We start from the raw sequence: 21,570 nt of genomic DNA, 5'->3' as shown, positions 1-21,570 counted from the left end.
TGCGCGAAAATTAATAAAACCTCAACGTTGAAACCTGGGTGTTGGTAAATCCCGAGCGTTACGTCCGTGAGTTGACGCGAATTCAATTAGTATCGTTTACATTCTTTATAGTATAGACACAATTGGTAAACCTTAGTGTCCAAAAAAATATACAGTCGACAAATTAACATATAAAAAAATAAATTATTTAAAACTAAGTTTGTTTTGTCGGTAAACCTGGGCGGTGGTAAAACTCAAACGTTGTCAGTCCCGGACATTGAGGCGGTAACTGGATACGAATTCAGTCGGTTTCGGCTACGTTTGTTACGTTACCAGAGCTAAAAAAGGGAAAAAAATATAAAAATTTAGTGGACCAGTGGAGTGGTGTCAGCCCATAAACTCGGCGTTGATAAAACCGAGTGTTGTTAGTCCCGAATATTGAGACGTTGAGTTTATGCGAATCGAGTCAGTTTTCGTCATGTTCGTTATGATATCAGAATTAAAACAAACAAAAAAAAAACAAAATTATCATTTGGTCAACTTCCATTATGAATGAGCTCATGATGGTACTGGTACCGATCCCGAAAATCAGAAATATTTGGTATCGGTATTTCGTGCAAAATTCGGGAAATACCGGTACTGTACCAAACCGTATCGGTACCGTACATTAATCGAAAACTCAAAACTTGGTACTGATTCGGTACCGCTACCGCTACCAATCGGTACTAGTATCGAAAATGCTCATCCCTGACTTCCAGTATGTTCGTTACGGTACCAAAACGAAAAAAAAAACAAAATTGAATGGAGAAGTAAGGTGTCGCCAAGTGGTCCAATGGCGGCTTAACGGCACTAAACTTGTAGTTTATATATATATTAGATAATTATGATGATGACGATGTCATAAATCAATAACGAAATGCTAATGGCAGTATCTTTTATATAGAACCGCAACCTAGTCGCCACTCGCCCGATAAAAGATCTCTATTTTAGACCTATAGAAACTAGCGAAAAAAAAAGGTATTTTTTTTTTGTTCAACAATCATGCCTAGCGATAAAAGAGGGCCCTGAATCTTTGGGGAGTAGTATATATTTTTTTTGTTACAACAAGCGAGTCAAGTCGGTCATCTTGTTTGGCTCTTGTTCATTATCCTATGAAGACAACAACTTGCTGTTTGTTTTCTTGTATATCATACACATATATATATATATATTTATAACGTTCATATCACTCACTTCTCCCAAATTGCATTCTTATCCCCATGTCTTACTGTGACATTCGACATTTTTAAAAACCCAAAAACCCGAACCATTTTAAAATTTTGATACTTTTCGGATTATTAATAAAATCTCCGCATTTATTGAGTATTGATTGTGTTATTTAATTGTTTATAATTATTGGTATTCTTCAAGACGGGTCAACTGTCTTCTTCTCATCCTCTTTAAATTCCCGCCATTTGACTCGTTTTTCCAAGTCTTGGATGAACCTAGACTATTTTTTTATTGATAATTAAATTCCCCCTTCATCAAATTTGGTGATTAATATTGCTTAAGACTAGCCTTATGACTAGCTTATGCAATTAATCACTTCAACCTTGTTATTAACGATTTGAAGCCTATATAAAGGCTCTCATACTTCTACAAATCATTCACCACAACACTTTACATTTTCAATTGTGTTCTTGCTTTTCAAATTGTGCAAAAAATCCAAGTTTCAAGTTATTCTTTCTTTTTTTGACATTCCAAACTCAGGTAATTATTGTCTTATTTATGTACAACATATCATGTGATCATCATCATGTTGTCACTCTAAATTAACAACCGTGGTTGTGTTTTCACTATCACTCGTCGGCACGTTAATGTTCGGTTAAAAATAAGTTTTAAGTTAAAAAGTAACTTTTGCAAAACTAATAAACAAGACTAAGAATTTCCAACATGTCACACCATCTTATCATTTCAAGCATGTTAGATATAAACCCGAATCAAACCGAGTTCACGTCCAACCAAAAACATTAACCACTCGTTAAACTTGTTTTATTAAATAATATTCGGCTCGAAAACGAACCGAAATCATTAAAATTAACTAATAATTATTATAACCTTGATTTTTATTTTATTTATTTTTTTTTTTCTAAAACTAAAATAAAATTGATTAAAAATCAAATAACTAACCTATTTCATTTAAATTATAAAAATAGAACAAAAATATATTTTTAACAAACTTTTCTTTTAACAATTATAAACTAAACGTGTCGGCCATCTATTTCTTATCTTTCCTCAACCGTATTTTGATCATAGTTATCTATTTATCTAGGGTCACTTATTGAACCGAACCATGTCGGTTCACTCGCTTAAAGACATCTTCACCTATTTACTCATTCTTGCTTATTTAACATGTGAGTTCTTCATAACCCCGTTTTAATGTTTTATAGTAGAAACTCGATAAATTAATACTCGATTTTTTAATAAACTCTCTAAGATAATATTTTTTGTCGGTCCCGACTCGGGGATAGGGTGCTAAATTAATAAGTCGCTAAAATTATAAGATAATACATTTTTGATAATTTCTTTAGACCCCATATAAGATATAAATTAATAATTCCTTATATATAGCATATTACATGACTGATTTATGAATGTTTCTTGAAAAATGACTCAATTGTCTTTTGTTTTTTGTTGAAATCAATTTCCCCTTGAATCTCGTCTCTAATTTTCCTTAGCATGGTAAGAACTTCTGATGTTGTTTTCTCATAGCTCAACAAGAAATTGTTCAATGTGATTGCCGCTTTAATAGCTTCGTTTCGCGAAGAGGGCTCCATTGTAGAACTTTCATCATCTTCTTCATCGATACCATCTTTATTAATTCCAATAACGTTTTCAATAATTTCTTCATCAGTCAACAACTGTGCAACTACATTTTCTTCTGGGTGAGTCAGAACATCTTCGACATCCATTGCATTGCGATAACCCAACTCTTTGATCAAATTCTGGAGTTCTTGAGTGCTTTCACCACCTTCATCTGAGTTCTCAAAAGTCATGTTATCTGTTGATCGAAGTCTACAATGACGAAAGCAATTCGCAATTGTATTTGCACGAACATCCATAGTCCATGCTGAAATTGCAAGATTCATTGCATCTAATACATTTATTTTTGCTGGATTTGGAACCCCTAATTTATAACCCTTCAAAAGACTTCTATAAAATCGACGACGATAATGCATCTTAAAAGCTCGTATGTCACAAGGTTGAATTTTTGAAGTTGTGTTTGGTGGTAAAAAAAATAATTCAACATTTCGTAATCCTTCAATAATTTTTGGATGAGTAGGGCAATTATCCACAATCAAGAGAATTTTTCTTCCAACCATTTTTTTATCAAGTTGGCGAACATATTCTTCAAATAACACACCAGTCATCCAAGCTCGTTTGTTAGCACGGTACTCACAGTTCAGACTGTTCAAGTTTACATTCTTGAAGCACCTTGGTTTAGCATATTTCCCAATAATCCATAAAGGAAGTTTTTCCGAACCGTCCTCATTACAGCAAATAGCAACAGTTTGTCTTTCCTTGTCTTGTTTTTTCCCTTCAAGCTGCATTGTTGCAAGGGAATGATCCGGTTGAAGTCTAAAAAACAAACCTGTTTAAGATCAAAACATGTAAATAGTTACATCACTAAAGTACAAAATATAAAATAAAATAATAAAAAAACAAACCTGTTTCATCTATATTAAAGATATCTTTCATTTCAAACTGATCAACTTTGTCTCTTATGGATTTTAATTTGTCCTCCATGCCCTCCATTTCAACAGATCCACTCTCTCCAAAACGCCAAAAAATTTTAATTCCATATATTGCTTTGAACTTTCCAAGCCAACCAATAGAAAAAGTAAAGTATGGAGTATCCACTAGATACATATCTTTCATGAACTTTTTCGCCTTCTCGATGATTAGTTCACCTGTCATATTCACATGTTCTTGATATTGAAGAATACATTCAAAGAGAGATTTTTCTAGGTCAAGAAATTTTGCCGGTTTGTGTCGCTTAACATCGCCTCTTTCGGGAGCAAGTGAGAGATACTCTAAAGACCACTTAACTGTATTCGATATTGTCGCTTGACTCTCCTGCAAACCATAGTTACTATGAACCCATTCTTGCAATTGCTTTTGAGTGAGACTTGGATTATCCTTGTTGTGCTTGCATAATGCTCTTCGAATCTCGTTTGTCATCGTTGTTTTTTTCACACCTTTAAGATGGGAAGCCATGTTGTGTGTATGATTTGTTTGTGTTAACCTATTTTGATCTTGTATTTATATAGAAAATATTTTAATGTCCATAAAGTGATACATTGAACACAAGAAGCATAATAAGGTGGAAGATTGAAGGTTTCTTTCAAATTGGGTCATTCATTTGATATACATGCATTGTATACAATAATTAAGTGGAAGCTTGAAAGGTGTTTGTAAACTAAGTATTCTACTATAAATTAATAAAATATTAATTAATATATAAATTAATAATTATTAATTTATCGATTAATTAATAACTCTTTTAATTAATATATTTTGGTGGTCCAAAGTGTATTATTTTATAGAGTTTCTACTGTATAATATTTTGGGGGTAGCACGTCACAAGTTTTTATTTCGTTAGTTATGCGCTTGTTTACAAACCGATTCACATTTATCGTACATGTTAATATTATTCTTACATATTGTTTATGATTATATACGTGAATTATGTGCAACGTGTTTGCTATTTTTATGGTGGAAGTTACGCAAACGCAAAAGCATACACATAGTGGGAGGGTCCGACGGGACGTACATGCGCCGTCTAACGTTACGACTTCGGTTGTTTACGTAAGGTGGTTCTCATTTCCCCGACTTCTACGGCTTCGGCTAAATGAACGGGAGGACGACACTATTTGATTTCATTTACATTATGTCTGAATATTTATTGCATGACGATCGTTGAATTGCGCATTTTATATATATCTATATACGCAAAAACTTATGAAAACTCACCAACATGTGTTGTTGACAAAATATATTATTTTAACTTGCTGCAGGTTGATACGATGAAGTGCCAGGACAAGAAAACTAGTTATACCTTAGGATTATTTCAATAAATAATATTTGTTTCATTTAGATGTAGTGTTGTTTGTCTCATTATTAAACTATTTGTGTACTTGCGATATTATGGAATAAAATAAATATATTGTCACTATTAATAGTGTTACGAGCTTATGAGTGATCTGTACGTTGCACCCGGGCGTATTTCGCTTAAAACCGGGGTGTTACAGATTAGTATCAGAGTCTTGACTATAAGATAGGTGGTTAGACGTAACGACCTAGTATAGTTATAGTTTATTTTTAGTGCCCCAATTGCATGTATACTCTATGTGCTATGTGCCCGCACTTATATTTAAAGTTCATTCGTACGGTTGAATTTATATTTATAATATTTTATAACGTCGCCTGTACACATATTCACACACAAACTCCAAGGCTTAGGCCTAAAACAAATATTTTCAAAACATTTTTTTCAATCGATTTTATTTCGGTTTTCCGATATTCCCTCTTTTTAAAGATGGTTCTATGTGGCAGGTATGTAGTTAACTGTAAGGGGGATATGCTTGTTTTCCAAACTCTTGACACCAAGGTTATTGAAACCTAAGGACAAGCAATGCATACAAATCCAATCAGACGCGGACCCGGTTGCTTGCCTGGAGAGTTCGGAAAGGGCACGAAACCTATTAAGCCAAAGCATACCACACTAAACGTCATACGAATCACAACTTTATGCTTTCAAATGTGACCATGTTCTCTTTGTGAAAAGAATATGGTTACACTCCTAAGGATGCCACACAAGTCATGGTGGTTCATGCGACGTGTGACTCCGACCCTCAATGTTTAACAATGAGTTTTAGCTAAAAGTCTGACAAGTCGTGGTGATACACGAATAACCAGCTTTTGGTTCGATTTGATTTCACATTTTTAATTTTAAATAAAAGTCTGACAAGTCGTGGTGATACACGAATAACCAGCTTTTGGTTCGTTTTGATTACGCATTTTTTATTTCTATTGGAACATACAAGTTATGATAATTCATACAACGTTTGATTCCAAAGACTCAATTGTTTATACTATGGATTTAATTGAAAATTCGAAAAGTCATGGTGATACATGAATGGTCGAGTTTTCAATTCGTTTTCTTTTAAGTTATATATTCATTTATTGTTATGATTTTAATTGAAAATTCGAAAAGTCATGGTGTTGAATAGTCGAGCTTTCAATTCGTTTTCTTAGTTATATATTCACTTATTATTATGGTTTTGATTGAAAATTCGAAAAGTCATGGTGATACATGAATAGTCGAGTTTTCAATTCGTGTTCTTTTAAGTTACATATTCATTTATTATTATGATTTTAATTGAAAATTCGAAAAGTCATGGTGTTACATGAATAATCGAGCTTTCAATTCGTTTTCTTAGTTATATATTCACTTATTATTATGGTTTTAATTGAAAATTCGAAAAGTTATGGTGATACATGAATAGTCGAGTTTTCAATTCGTTTTCTTTTAAGTTATATATTATTATGATTTTAATTTTAATTGAAAATTCGAAAAGTCATGGTGTTACATGAATAGTCGAGCTTTCAATTCGTTTTCTTAGTTATATATTCACTTATTGTTATGGTTTTAATTGAAAATTCGAAAAGTCATGGTGATACATGAATAGTCGAGGTTTCAATTCGTTTTCTCTAGTTATATATTCATCTATTATTATGGATTTAATTAGAAATTTGAAAATTCATAGTGATACATGAATAGCCGAGTTTCAGTTTGTTTTCCTTATTCGGATATTTGATTATTATTTTGGTTTAATTGAAAATTTGAAAAGTTATGGTGATACATGAACACTCGATTTTAAATTCAATTTCACTGTTTATATTAAGTTTGTATTAGGATACAAAAATCCATGGTGGTTCATGGATATTCTGATTGCAAATTTGATATATTTTTCATTTAATTAGTTACGAAATTATTATTGAAATCCGAAAACCCATAGTGGGTCATGGACATTTGAATCTCGAATTAAAATTTTGCTTAGTGCACTTTTATTTAATTATTTATACAGAGTAATTCTGATTTCAGGAATGTTTCATGTAGTGTTTCTGTTGGTTGGTAATTCAAATTTTCATATTTACGTCCCATGTTACGCGAATCATTTCCGCTTCGCAGCATGTCTTCTCGTTTTCACGATGTCGCCCTCGAAACTCAACCCGCAAAGTGACAGCCCAGATTTTCAAACAATAGGTTGTCGTGATCCTGACCATGCTGACCCAAATGCATCAAAACTCATCAACACCAACCACAACAACAAGCGCAAACACAAATCTATGCCCTAACCAACCTAAAACCCAACACAAACCCAAGACACCCAAAGCCAACCCAACGATAAAAAAATGCCCTACACGGAAACACAACCTTTTTTTGGCTTGTTTATGCGTCACCACTCAATCGCCTCACAATATCGAAATGCTTCCCACGACCCATTACTCAGACATTTACCACACCTTATGTTTTACCATATGCTGATGTTGCGAGCCTAGTACCACTGTAGTGACCCAAACATACCAACTATGCTCAGGAAGGCCTAACTTGTTTCTGCCATGCAATACCCTAAACCGCGTTCCCTGGCCACTTGAAGCTTACTCTTAGCCTTGCACCAATACTTAGGCCCTTCATACTCGTCAAACATACCTATTTTTTTAAACCATGCATGTTTCTCCGCTTTATTTTTTTTATGAACATCCTACACTTATAATTTTAAATTCTCGATTATTTTAAATAGCTAATTAACTAATCAGTTGATTTTCTTCAAAAAGACTCTAAGTCAAATCAAATGGTTTATTATTATCATTATTATTATTATTATTATCGTCATACCATTACTATTATTAATGTTATTATTATTATCATCACTACTATTACTACTACTACTACTATTATTATTATTATTACCATTATTGTTATTATTATTATTATAATTATATATAATATTTTCCAAGGTTCAAAAAATTTTTGTTTCAAACAAGTCCCAAGCCCATTACGCTAATATATTATTTCTATCAAAATGACTCATTTTATTTGACGATCCTTTCTAAAGTTTTCATAGTACGCAGCCAAAAGGGAAACCTTTATTTTACATCAAAAAAAAAATTCATAAAGTTTCGCAAGCCTCAGCACTAATTCAGGACTTTTATTTATCATAAAGAAAAAAAATTAACTTTGAATTATAAATCACCATGTTTTGCAACCGATTTTCACAAATTAAAATGAATCTTAAAAATCATTTTTATCCCCCCACCCCCTTCATCACCACCAACGTGTTTCGGTTAAGAAATCATGGCACTGCCCCTCACCCTAGCCTCCATACCTCAACCCACCTACCTTCGAGAAGACAAGTATTGCAAGCTGCATTTTGTTTTTTTTCTTTAACTTCTTCTTCATGAATTTTTTTTATATTTGGATATAATCGAAATAATTCTATGTATCTAATTTCTTCGAAAGTTGTTATTAAATTTATATTTGAGTTTGGTTATTTGTCGATTGTTGACCTATTTTCGTTCATGTTTACTCTCAAGAACGAAACACATAAATACATGCGTCATTTATAATACATAGTCGTATTGTTGAATTGGTTTACTTTTGTACGTCAATCTCACGGTCTATGACCGATTTCCCATGAACATAATCATTTAGTGGAAGTTAGGTCTATGAACATGGTTATGTGCATAGTTATCTAATAGAAACCATATTTCTACCTTTAGCTATCTATTCTGGTTACCTCTAAAGGGATTAGTTTAATTATAACCAGGAATATGATTATAGTTATCTAGTATAACAAACGTGTTCATTTTATATTTACTTTACATGAATTGTTTTGGTTATTTGTTTGATTCTTTTCTCGCTCAATGTTTCATCGAACCATCTTGTTATTCTTGATCTTAATGTTTCATCAATTTGAGTCCAATGTTTTACCTTGTTACTCTCAATCTTGAGGTTTCAACTATTCACTTTGTTATTCTTAATCTCAATGCTACCTTATTCATGTTGATACTTTATTTTATATGAAATTTCACTTTTTTAATGTGTTATATTGACCACAAAAACTTAATCTATTTTGATAACAAAAGTGTCGTTTATGTATTTTATTCTTAAACTCAAGGCTGTATCGACTTACTTAGCTATATTTTGTTAGTTAAAATCACCCAGCTATTCTCGACCCCTCCCCCCCAATATTCCATTTATTTATTGTGACGTTCATGACCTCAATGTTTTCATTCATTATTTTTATTAATTTGTGTTACTCTAGAGTTTCGCTTATTTCATTTTAACTTCAATAGTTTCATTTATTTAGTTTTAAACCTCAATAACATCATTTATATCGTTTCAACGTTAATAACATAGTTTATTTCGTTTTAAACCCCAATAACATCGTTTATTTTGTTTAAACTTCAATAGTTTAATTTATTTATTTTGACATAATACTTTCGCGTTATCCATGACCTTAAGGGCTCGCTTATATATTTTTGTTAGTTTTGATCCTTATAGTTCATTGTTCTTGATTTCTAAACTTGTATATAAAATTTTATTTTATTTATTAAAACCTACCCAATGGGACGGATTATGTGGACCATCCGATGACAAAGATAATTATGGGTCGACACGTAATTATCAAAGTCCTCGCATGGAAAACATAATAAGTACGGTTGTATGGAATAACTCGGAACTTGGAATGATTTTGAGAAACAGGACAAATGTAGTATGATAAGGACATGGTGGATACGCCGCCGGTACATCCTATATATAAGTGTCCTTGCCATACATCCCATTTGTGGCGTTTTTCAGGTCATTCAAAGATCAGTGTTATTAATTTATTTAGTTATTGATTTTATTGTTCATATATATATAAAATTTGTTAAAACTTTTAACAACTCCATGTAGTAGTGCCCTACAAACCGATTCACATTTATCGTACATGTTAATATTATTCTTACATATTGTTTATGATTATATACGTGAATTATGTGCAACGTGTTTGCTGTTTTTATGGTGGAAGTTACGCAAACGCAAACGCATACACATAGTGGGAGGGTCCGACGGGACGTACATGCGCCGTCTAACTTTACGACTTCGGTTGTTTATGTAAGGTGGTTCTCATTTCCCCGACTTCTACGGCTTCGGCTAAATGAACGGGAGGACGACACTATTTGATTTCATTTACATTATGTCTGAATATTTATTGCATGACGATCGTTGAATTGCGCATTTTATATATATCTATATACGCAAAAACTTATGAAAACTCACCAACATGTGTTGTTGACAAAATATATTATTTTAACTTGCTGCAGGTTGATACGATGAAGTGCCAGGACAAGAAAACTAGTTATACCTTAGGATTATTTCAATGAATAATATTTGTTTCATTTATATATAGTGTTGTTTGTCTCATTATTAAACTATTTGTGTACTTGCGATATTATGGAATAAAATAAATATATTGTCACTATTAATAGTGTTACGAGCTTATGAGTGATCTGTACGTTGCACCCGGGCGTATTTCGCTTAAAACCGGGGTGTTACACTTACCAACCAAATTCATCTCGATCATGACACTAATAACCAAAATAATATATGAAAAGTTACAACATTGTATGTGTAAAAAGTTGAAAACGGATATAACAAATTATAAATGGAAAGAAGACTTGTTTATAATAAGTTTGACTTGTACTAAAAGTATTAATTTCAAGTAAAATATATAATTTATTTATATTTTACTATGATATATAAAAATTAAAATTACCTTTGATGTCCTTGTGCTATGGTTGCACATGCGTGTATATTTTGTTGAAATAAGAAAAACATTTAACTATATTTTTGACATTAAAAAAATAACGACAAAGTAAAGACAAAATAAAACTGTGATGCAGGATATAGTATTGTAAAGTTTGGTATGATGTGTGGCAAAAGTAGCAGTTAGATGACCCAACCCCTACCAACCCAACCAACCAACCTTCAAACTCTACTTCTCTACAAATTGCCATCAAGTGTTAAAGTCATACATTTAAAAATGTTTTTATAACGGTATACGATACTATATTATATACAAAACACGAAGGGAAACCTCACAGCCTATATTTATTTAAAGTTGTTAAAACTGTGCATCTCTTGTTATTATTTTGTAGTTGTTGATAACATCATGCATTCATACTAGAGGTGTACAAACCGTATTTTGGGCCAAACTGGTCTGGTTTGGTCAACATGTGGTCAAAACTGGTTTGGTCCAAATCGGTCCAGTTTAGAAACCGGTTTACGAGTAAAACATGTTCAAACTGATCAAACCGTTTGGTTCGGTTTATAAACCAGTTAACTGCTGGTTTGAGGAAAAGAAATGGTTTTCCTAAATCGGGTGGTTTTAAAACCGGTTTGGTTATGAAGTGCCCTAATTGCTATACGAACCACCAGGCTGGATTGGTTTGGTCCCAAACCACCGGTTTAAGGTTGATATTGGTTGAGCCGGTTTAGAACCAATTTTTTTTTTTAATCTCTCTAATTCATACCTAAGTATCTAAAACTCAAATACCTCATATTAATGACCCAATAGAAAACATATTGTTACGACGAATATCTAAATTGTCATGGGCTCATGGCCCATCTACGGACCATCTCACATTGTCGGCCCAATACAGACCCATCATAAATAAAACATGCAAATTGGGCTTCGCATTGGTCCAACACCATTCGTCCGCTAGCATTTAAAGTTTAACGGGTGTGGTGTGGTCCTGTGGATGTTAACTCACACTCACTAGTAAGTAGATGCTCAACCGAGAGTTTGTTTGTTTGTCCACCATCTATACAATTCAATTCTTTGGGCTTAGAATCATTACTCAATATTACATTTAGAATTGATACAAACGTGTTTTTCGGGGGTTGATGAAGGAAACCAGATAGTTATATGAGTGAAAGAAACGTCTTATAAATTTGCAGTAAAAGATTGAATCTCATTTCCTATGTACAAAAGTTAAGAAAAGTTAATATAAGTATTAGAGACTTTTTACCCCAAGATTGATTGATTAGTCATCATGACTTGAAGCGGGTTCAAAAGATCAACTTTATGAGGTTTTTACTATCTATTACCATATGTATTACCCGAAAGTAGATTTATAAAAATGAGTGGATAGCTAGGAACACTAAGGTACACAAAGGATTCGAAATAGAGATTATGTAAGTGTATTTCTGTGTATAAAAAGAATTAGGGGCTTTAAATTGGTAGAAATGATCAAGAGTACTTCCCAGATTCCGATCCAAAGTATACTTCTATTCACCGATTAAGTAAATAACTATTAGGAACGAAGTAATAATTTAACTTTGTTTAAGGTCCCCTGTTTTTGAGAAAGGAGAATAGGAACGAAAAAAAAAGAAATAGAAAGACTAAATAAAATTGCACTAGGAAAAATAGATTTTTTTCTTTCCCTATATAGAGATATAATTCTTGTCATGATTCACGAACTAGTCCAACGTCTAATTGGATAATTGGATTTCGTAATTGAAAAAAGCACTTACCTGAGTTTCATTTTTTACAAAATAGGAGAGAAACAAAAATACCAATTGCAAGCTCAGACCAATAAATAGAGCTGAGGTTATAGTTAAAGCCGTTAGTAGAAAACCGAAATAACTAGTAATTAATGTTGCACCAATACCCAACCAAAGAGCCACTACAGTACCAATCAAAAATACGGTTGTCGCTACTGGACGACGAAATGGATTTTGGCTCTATATCCAACGAATGAAACTTTCCAGGTGTGAAAAAAAGTATTTTCGATAACCATCTTTCGGCTAACCTAACCTCCTCCGCCCCTCGGGACCAACAAGGGGTAGTACAGGAATATTCACATGTTGTCCATCGACTACGGCGAAGGAAGGCTGGAATGCCAACAGGCGTCTATTATTGACTTCACCCGCCCGACAGTACCCGTTTGGGGAACGCCCAGTGTATTTCCGCACAAGAAATAGTGAAAACACCTAATCTTTCGAATCTTTGTTGCGGAGTCGATAAATTATAGGACCTCCGGTTGAATCATAACAACTTACTTAGGTGGAAGGCAAAGAAGGCCTCCTTGCGGGGGGGGGGTCCGAGCCTCAGTGAGATACCACTCTGGAAGAGCTAGAATTATAACCTTGTGTTTTTCTTATGTTTGGTCCACGTTGCACAACTTTTATCAATTTTAAATTTCTTTTATGACGGTTATTTTTTTTCTTTACGTATTATCTCCTACAACCGTCACCACCAGTTCCCCCACCGTCAAATACCCTATATAACCCTCCAACATCATCTGTTCATATCATTTGATAATCAATATAGGTATATCTCAGCCACGGAACAATTTTCCGAATCGACGCCTTAACGTCGGAACTAAAAAACAACTTAATTCAAGGGTTACGCAATCTGTCGGTGGTTTCTTTCAGGCATGCGGTTCACATTGCTTCATCAATAGAGAAAGTAACCGTCACAATTAATGAATTGGCACCATTGTAATTTCCTACCTCCGAAGCGTCTTCTTCAATCCTCACCACCACTTCCCCCACCGTTACATACTCACTATACAACCCTCAACCACCGGCCAAATTCCTCAACATTATTATTATCATTCGAAAAAGCGGATGCCATCGAATGGACATCCTGAATCACACGAACGGTCCTGTTTACAAACCGCTTTCAGATCGATCTGATCCGCCATGTATGTGAGAGAGCAGATTTGCGGGTCTGCGCACCCTTTTATTTAGAGTTTCGTATTTTTTAATATCCGGCGATTGCATCTTGTTTAACCGCGTGACTCAAGATCTGCAGTTTCGAGTTAAATGATATATTTTTCGTTGATTGATTTTGATGATTTATATGGGCTGATACGCGTCAGTCATTGACGCGGTCGACGGAAAAGATGAGCATGGCCGGAAAGTCGTCGGGGACGGAGAAGAAAGTGTTAATTCATATATAGCATATATATTCACTTTTGGAATTTACGTGAAAATTCCCAAAATAACTAATCTACAAAATGAGATTCCAACTTTGTCGCCTAAACTTAATATTTTCAAAAATGGCCCTCTCTAACTCATCTTTAATCATGTGTTAGGAAATCTAACGCGTCTTCAACGACGTGTTAGCGTTTTTATCCATGTGTTAGGAAATCCAACGCGTCTTTGACGACGTGTTATGCTAACACGCCGTCAAAGACGCGTTAGATTTTCTAATACATGGTCAAAGATGAGTTAGAGAGAACCATTTTTGAAAATATTAAGTTTAGAGGATAAAATTGGAATCTCATTTATAGATAGCACTATTTTGAGGACTTTCCCTTTTTTTAAGGTTTGTAAACGAATTATAGTTTTTAAATGGATCATAGTTTTTGTTGAATAATAGAAGTTCCACTAAATAACTTAACATGATATGTTACCTTTTTCTTTTTCTTTTTTCTTTTTTTTTTTTGAAAAAGTGAATTTTATTTATAGGATTTGCTGTGTTTTTTCCTCGGTTTGAAAAGTCACGTTTTGCCAATTTATAGCCCAAATTAATATGTGAATAGTAATAGTTTGTAATTTTTTTTATTTATTGAAAACCAAAACTAAATATGAATAGTTGAGTTTAATGCAAACCAACCCAAGTGGACTCAGTTTTATTTATTTATTTATTTTTTATAAACAGAAATGAAAAAACTCTTAATTTGATGTTAAAATTTGCAATATTATGGTGCAACACATTTAGAAATAAATATTAAACTACTACAACTTTTCAAAAGAAAAACAAAACTCAAAAACAACTTTTGTTGTTGCAAGGCGAAAAATAGAGACAAAAAAATAATAATAAAATCTAAACTCAATTATCCATAAAATCAGCTTTAACTCTTTTATTTCTATGCAAAGAGATATTGTATCACAAATTCACGATCTATTATCACAAATATTTATAGATGACTATTGTATGCATACTATTTTATTGAGATATAATACCTAAGTCAAATCAAATGAATATGACGTATCTAACCAAACACAAATTGCACCGACGCAACGTGAGGGTAATATTACTAGTTGTTGTGACATTTATAAAAAAAAGAAACATATTTGAATTATTACACCCTTAAAAACATGCATGGTTTAATTATCATCAACATGGTAATCTAATACCTACATTAGAAATACAATACTAAAAGGCTAGCCCGCCAATTGTTTGATTTGACCCGACCTGATATTCTAGATCTTGAATGTGGGGTTTAAAATCTTGTTATGTCAAATCTACCCATCCTGTATAAATATAATATCATATAAAATAGAGCTAGGTCCTAAAACACTTTACCTTGTTAATTCATGCGTTAATAGCATGTACAGTTGTATGCAGAGTCACTCTAATTTATTTATTTATTTTTGTATATGAAACTCTTCTAATGTATGGATGTTGAAGGTCAATTTCCTCGACTTTATACGTGTTATGAAATATTAAATAGCATCATGTTGTCATTCAAGAATATGGTTTTCAATAATAAGATCCATATTGTGTTGATCTTCAGTTCAAAAAAAAAGCTAGTGTTGATCTTGAGGTTCACTTGACATGATACATAAGGTGTTATCTGAACCAAATCAAGTTAAAGGGGATGTAGCTCAGATGGTAGAGCGCTCGCTTAGCATGCGAGAGGTACGGAGATCGATACCCCGCATCTCCATTTCATCTTTTTCATGTCAGTTTCATAATGGCATGGCATTTTGATTTAGTATTGTACATGGATTTCAACTGACGGAAAATTATACTTAATTTTAACATGATGATTGTCTAGTGATATGATTGATACAAGGAAAATAAAGTTATATCATGTCATTACAGACACCTTTGTGTTTTAGCATGTTTTTCGTCATATACAGAATAGACAACTTTCTAAAACAGTCACATGGTTCGTTATCACGGCCATCACATTTGGACAACTACAACCCTCAACCAGGCAGTTGAAAACCAATTCTTTCTATTTTACCTAAAACTCACCAAAGATAATCTTTTTTTTGTGCAGTTTAAAAAACATTCCCAGCATATATAGATTGTATTAATAAACAATCACAAATACACCCTCAATAGACTGATTATAAGCCAATGGTGTTTACAACAATAAAGTGTCAGTGCACTCAGAGAACAAATTGCAGATTTCAAGACTTCTGAGAGGCAACAATTTTTCAAAGTTTACAGAACAAAGCCCTCCTTTTTAGAATAATATAAAATTGCTGCTGCAAGTAAAATACACTCACTCCTGCTGAAACAACCAAAACAGTTTTAAGAGTAGATATACAAAAACAACTTCCACTTATAGACTTTCACTGTCAATAAATTAGTCAAGCAGACGCATACCGTTTTTGGTCAACAGTTTTAAGAGTAGTGCTGTTACAGTTTGTACCTTGATGCTACTTGAATTCAAAATAAAAACGTCTCGTACCACTGTGATGTTCATAAAAGAAAAGGATGAAAGCCGGATGGAAGATGTTAACAAATATATTCCAACTTGGAAATGAGTAATTATATATAGTGAAAAATAACAAACGCTTATGTACATGTTCCCACATTAAAGGCAGAAATTGGGTCCCGTACATCCATGTTGTGGTGTTCCACTTCCTCCTCTATCTATCTAGCAAAGCCAGAACAAATAAAAAATTCCATTTATTTTTGGTTAAACTTCAATCTAACTTATTGACAAAATAAGTTAAAGGCGTGATTTTAAAGCTCAAGGTTCTCAATTTCATTGCTTGAGGGGCATATATTTTAGATATTTGACTAATGGTTTCCATTATCTGTGTTTTGTCATCTAAGTTGCATTATATATAGCTAACAAATATAAAAGCAAGCAAATGCAGTAAATGGTGGAATGGAAGAGCTAGCGACAACAGTAAAAGCATTAAGTAGAAGCATTGCGGTGACATAGAGAACTTGATCATTCTCGCTGTTTTGTGAGAATTTACAAAAACCAAAAACTTCATCCTGAATGGGACAAACGAATTAAATGAAAGACGGTATAGAAACAACAAGTGAGGAAAGTAGATCTATATTAGTAACCAATCACTTGCAGTCTATGAGATTACCTAACTATATATTTATCAAATTTCATTTCACTACTAAGATTACATGAAGGTTACAGTATATATTATACAGCATGGACTTGAATATTATCAGCCAAAATAAAATCTATTGCCACTTTTATCAACTTCTGCGTCAGACGTGGCACAATGGGTGAGTGGGCATGTTGGACAATGAAACTTGTAAAACTGGTTTTATTTATTCTAGTGCCAAATATGACTACTATCGGTTATATGAAAATACGCTAGCTATTCTAACAAGATGATTTAAATATGAACTATTGATGCGACTTTTGACCCATGACTGGTTTAATTTTACCCATTTGAGAAAATATAACCCAAATGTAGGGTAAAAATGGCAACCTCTACTATGAATTTACCAAAAGGATGTGCACAGCCAGGACTAACCACAAAGAATCTGCTTTGAATTGATCATCAAAACACAAATAGATTCTTACATTTTCTTTTGGTAAAGAGATGATGAGATACCATCCCACAGTACTCTACCAGGGCCACTTCCGGTTATTATGCTTTGTTAATAATATTATGTTATATCTATATCTATATATTTAAAACCATTTCCTGTTTCCTCACAATGCATGCATGATTAATGATCATGTTCTTTTAGACAGACAGATGACATTCTACTACTAACATTAATTCCCTTAAAATAAATCACATTACAATGTCAATACTATACTTTTCATCTCCCACAACAAGTACATGAGACCCTTGTTCCATAACCATCAACCCATCTTCATTAGCCTTACTCAAATGCTCACAAGGCTTCACAACAAACACAACTTCACCTCTGCCCATTGCTCCCAAACTCACCCTCTCAAACCCCACCAACTGCCTCATCATATCTCCATTCCAACGCTTCGCAAATAGCAACACCGTGTGGTTACTCGCGGGCCCATGGTTCTCGACACCAACCACCACTTTGAACTTCACTTTCTCACACACCTCCACCCCAACCCCCGACACCAACACTTCTTTTGATCCTTGGTTTCGGTTAATATAAATCTTGTTTTGGGTACCCGAAACAAACTTGTACGAATGGGTTGAGTAGCTAAGACCGTACCCGAATTCATAAACCGTTTTCCCATTGTAGAATCGGTACGTGCGGCCCGGGTAGCCCGTTGACGGGTCGGGCCTCATTCGCATATCCGTCATTGCTACATTTGAAAACTCCTTTGGATACCATGTCATCGGTAATCTTCCGCCTACAGAGAAAAAAAAGACAACGTAAATGGGCCGAACAAGTAAAAAGTCAAAGTCAAAGCCGAAGCTGACCTGGATTATGGTCACCAAAGATGATTTCAGCAAGTGCAGTCCCACCAGCTTCACCAGGGTAGCCAGCCCACAAAATACTCCCAACTTTTGCCTCACTTTTTGCAAACGAAACATCCACCGGGCCTCCGCAAACTAACACCAACAAAACCGGTTTCTTAACGGCTTGAGCCACCGCCAACACAAGCTCCTCTTGCTTCCCGGGCAGACCCAACTCAACCCGATCATGTTTCTCCCTCTCTCTTGACTTTGATCCAAACCCATCACCAAAACCACAAAATCAACCACTTGTGCTATCCCAACAGCTTCATCAATATTAATAGATGTGCAATTCACAGAATCAACACACCCTTGGTGGTACTCTATGTTTTTCACATAATTTCCGAGTGCTTGAAGAACTGTGATGTTTTTGCACGCTACACCCTCGTAGTTACCGAGCAATGTTGCGGTGGTGTTACCGTTGGGTCCAATAACAGCAATGGAGGTGGTTTCGGTTTTTGAAAGCGGGAGAATATCGGGTGAGTTTTTAAGCAAGACGATCCCGTTTTGGGCTGCTTCAAGGGCTAGAGTTTGGTGTTCTATGGAACACACTTCTTCGGGTCCAATGCTGCCATAAATGCCGGTTTTCGGGTTCCCGTTGAACAAACCTAATCTCATTCTGATTGTAAATAAATTCTCTAGAGCTCTGTCTACTTCTGCTTCTGTTAATTTGTTCATTTGGACTGCTGATTTGGTGTGTTTCTTCAGATATGAACCACAGTTCACATCCATCCCTGCAAGAAAACTGATTTAACTGCATGATCTTTAGAATTAAGTTTCAAAACTGTATTAGCCAATCATGTCATTACACTGTGACTTTTTTCTTTTTATTTTTTTTTTATGAATTAATGGTTGTACATTTAGGTGCAGCCATCCCAGGAATGAAGTACGGTTGTTCAAAATGCTTGCGGGAAAAAATGTTTCGACAAAAGCCCGCTTGGCTCATATAAATTATAACTCAAATTTTGATATATTTAAATTATAACCCAAAGCTATGCATAAATTCTGCATGTGTATGTGATATGAACCTTTTTGGCTCTTATCAGTATGTTAAAAAGAACTATTTTTTTTAATTTTATATATATCATTATGTGTAAGAAATACAAAACTTTAGAAATTAAAAAATAAGCGAGTTGGGTTGAGCTTTTTATGATCTGAGCTCGAGCTCAACATTCCAGCCCATTAAATTATACGAGCTGAGCCAAGGTGGCTCATTTAACTTCAAGCCTGAGCCCAACCAGCTGGCTCGTTTACTCATAGTTGAAAACAATGGTCATGGGTGGTGTGACCCATCCGGACCATTTGTAAGTCAAGTTTTATGATAGTGGCCTGCTGATTCATTTTCAGCAATATATACAACTTGTAGAATGGGTCATGATTGCCACCTATAAGTACCTGCTTTAAGAACACTGGCAACCGCATCTTCGGGTAATTTTGAGTATTAACATCATGCATAATGGCAACTGCATCACAATCAGATGCAATGTACCTGTGAATCACAAGAATAAGTTAAACATATATGCTTCGTGAGTACCTATTACAATCTTTTAATGGTACCCACCCTTTAAAGCTCCAAGCTTGGCGAGCTGTTTTCGTCAAAAGGTTATAATCAGCACAGTTGGGTACACCATTGACTCGATTATAAGCACACATGATGCCACTGGCTTGCCCTTGTTGCACACATTTCTGAAACGGCGGGAAGTAAGTATCCGCTAAATCTTGCTGAGTTATCTGCATATCCATTAAGTATTCCAGCAACAAAGCACAAACATTATCGCACGACAAATTCATAATGTACAACACACGAAAGAGACTTACATTGGCATCGAAGTCGTAACGAGTAACATTTTTCCAGTTATCCAAATCATTAGCAACAAAGTGTTTGCAGCAGGCAGACGCTTGGAGTTGATCAATATTTCCACCTTGAAAAGTGTCACCCTGAATCCCTCTGACGTAGGAAACGGAATAGTCCCGACGAGGGATGGATCCTCACCGGGAGTCTCCTGGCCTCTGCCCCATCTGGGGTCTCTTAAGACATTGATGTTTGGAGCCCAGAATGTGAGTCCTCTTGCTTGACCTTCATTGAACATTGCTCGAGCTTCTCTTCCAATTGCCTAGATTAGATAGAAATTCAATCAAATATATATATATATATATATATGTTGTTTGACTTAAAATGAAAGCTGATTGATATATACATACCTTGGCAATCCGGTACCAAAGACGTGCGTCAAAGGAAGCTGCAGTTAGAATAACCTGAGGGAACATGGTGGAGGCGGTTATGGTCCCGTTGAATGTAACGCCCTTGCCGTGTCTAGAGACGCCATGCAAGGCCTCCGACCACCACTCGTATTCGGAGATTCCAAGGCGAGGGATCCCGGGCGCCCCGTTCACCAGCTGCACCACCTTCTCCTCTAAACTAAGCCTTGAAACCACGTCGTGAGCGCGATCGGAAATCGGCAAACTCAAGTTGCAGAACGGGTATACCGGCGCCCCGCATGAAAAATATGGACCACCAGATACTACTACTACGATGATGATTATGTTGATGAGGAGGATTAACAACAGAACATCGATTCTGGTCATGCTTTGTTTTGCTAATTAAGGTTGTGTTTGTTTAGTGTCACATGAACAAGTAAGTCTACTTACAGTAGTAGGCTGGCTATGTGAGCCGTTACAAGACAAAATGAAATGAGAATCGACTCAGTGATATCATCATCATATCCTATCACCTTGATGTTATACATGTTATTTGTTGTCATTATGCAGCATGTGTCATGTGATCATTTTATTATCACTAGCGAAAATGACAAAAATCTCTTTTTTAATCATGCGAATCCCAAAAATTTCACCGGTTTTATTATGTTCAGCCACCTTCTTTTATCTAACCCGAGTGATATGTCAAGAATGTTTCTCATCAGTACCTCGTTTCTGACCCGCTAGACAAACATGTTTCAGACAGCGTCTTGGTTTTTAAATCTAGGCTGCGAGTGGTTTTTCTACCCTGTTTTTTTCAATTTTGAATTTTTTTATTTATATTTTCAATTTTGATCTTTAAACGTTAAATGTATAGACTTGTCCAAAGGCGGCTGGGC

General features: G+C 34.6%; 1 protein-coding gene, 1 non-coding gene and 1 pseudogene across 3 annotated transcripts; 1 reads left to right on the top strand and 2 right to left on the bottom strand.

Moving 5' to 3' along the window:
* Positions 1–2,606: 2,606 nt before the first annotated feature.
* LOC143615614 (CENP-B homolog protein 2-like) lies at positions 2,607–4,239 on the bottom strand. The gene is made up of 2 exons (XM_077088704.1): positions 3,687–4,239; positions 2,607–3,610 (listed from the first exon to the last, which is right to left on the bottom strand). Exons 1-2 carry the CDS (start codon positions 4,234–4,236, stop codon positions 2,607–2,609), a joined length of 1,554 nt encoding a protein of 517 aa, XP_076944819.1. The 5' UTR covers positions 4,237–4,239.
* Positions 4,240–15,680: 11,441 nt separating this feature from the next.
* Positions 15,681–15,753, top strand: TRNAA-AGC (transfer RNA alanine (anticodon AGC)). The gene has a single exon. It is a non-coding gene; the product is annotated as a tRNA-Ala (tRNA).
* Positions 15,754–17,818: 2,065 nt separating this feature from the next.
* LOC143615613 (putative beta-D-xylosidase 7) lies at positions 17,819–21,061 on the bottom strand (annotated as a pseudogene). Its single transcript, XR_013150505.1, has 6 exons — positions 20,678–21,061; positions 20,294–20,589; positions 20,037–20,206; positions 19,871–19,964; positions 18,440–19,209; positions 17,819–18,369 (listed from the first exon to the last, which is right to left on the bottom strand). The product of XR_013150505.1 is annotated as a putative beta-D-xylosidase 7 (transcript).
* Between the last annotated feature and the right edge of the window lie 509 nt (positions 21,062–21,570).

This window comes from Bidens hawaiensis, unplaced genomic scaffold, assembly GCF_021521415.1.
Source record: "Bidens hawaiensis isolate Kalapana, Puna unplaced genomic scaffold, B.hawaiensis_p1.1 tig00043639_1, whole genome shotgun sequence".
Taxonomy (NCBI): domain Eukaryota; kingdom Viridiplantae; phylum Streptophyta; class Magnoliopsida; order Asterales; family Asteraceae; genus Bidens; species Bidens hawaiensis.
This window is presented reverse-complemented; position numbering and strand designations above follow the sequence as displayed.

Bases quoted from the DNA above. Each gene is read 5' to 3' on its own strand.
- LOC143615614 (XM_077088704.1), bottom strand. From the start codon at position 4,236: ATGGCTTCCCATCTTAAAGGTGTGAAAAAAACAACGATGACAAACGAG. The intron at 3,611-3,686 runs GTTTGTTTTTTT...GATCTTAAACAG, and splicing joins CTTTAATATAGATGAAACAG to GTTTGTTTTTTAGACTTCAA.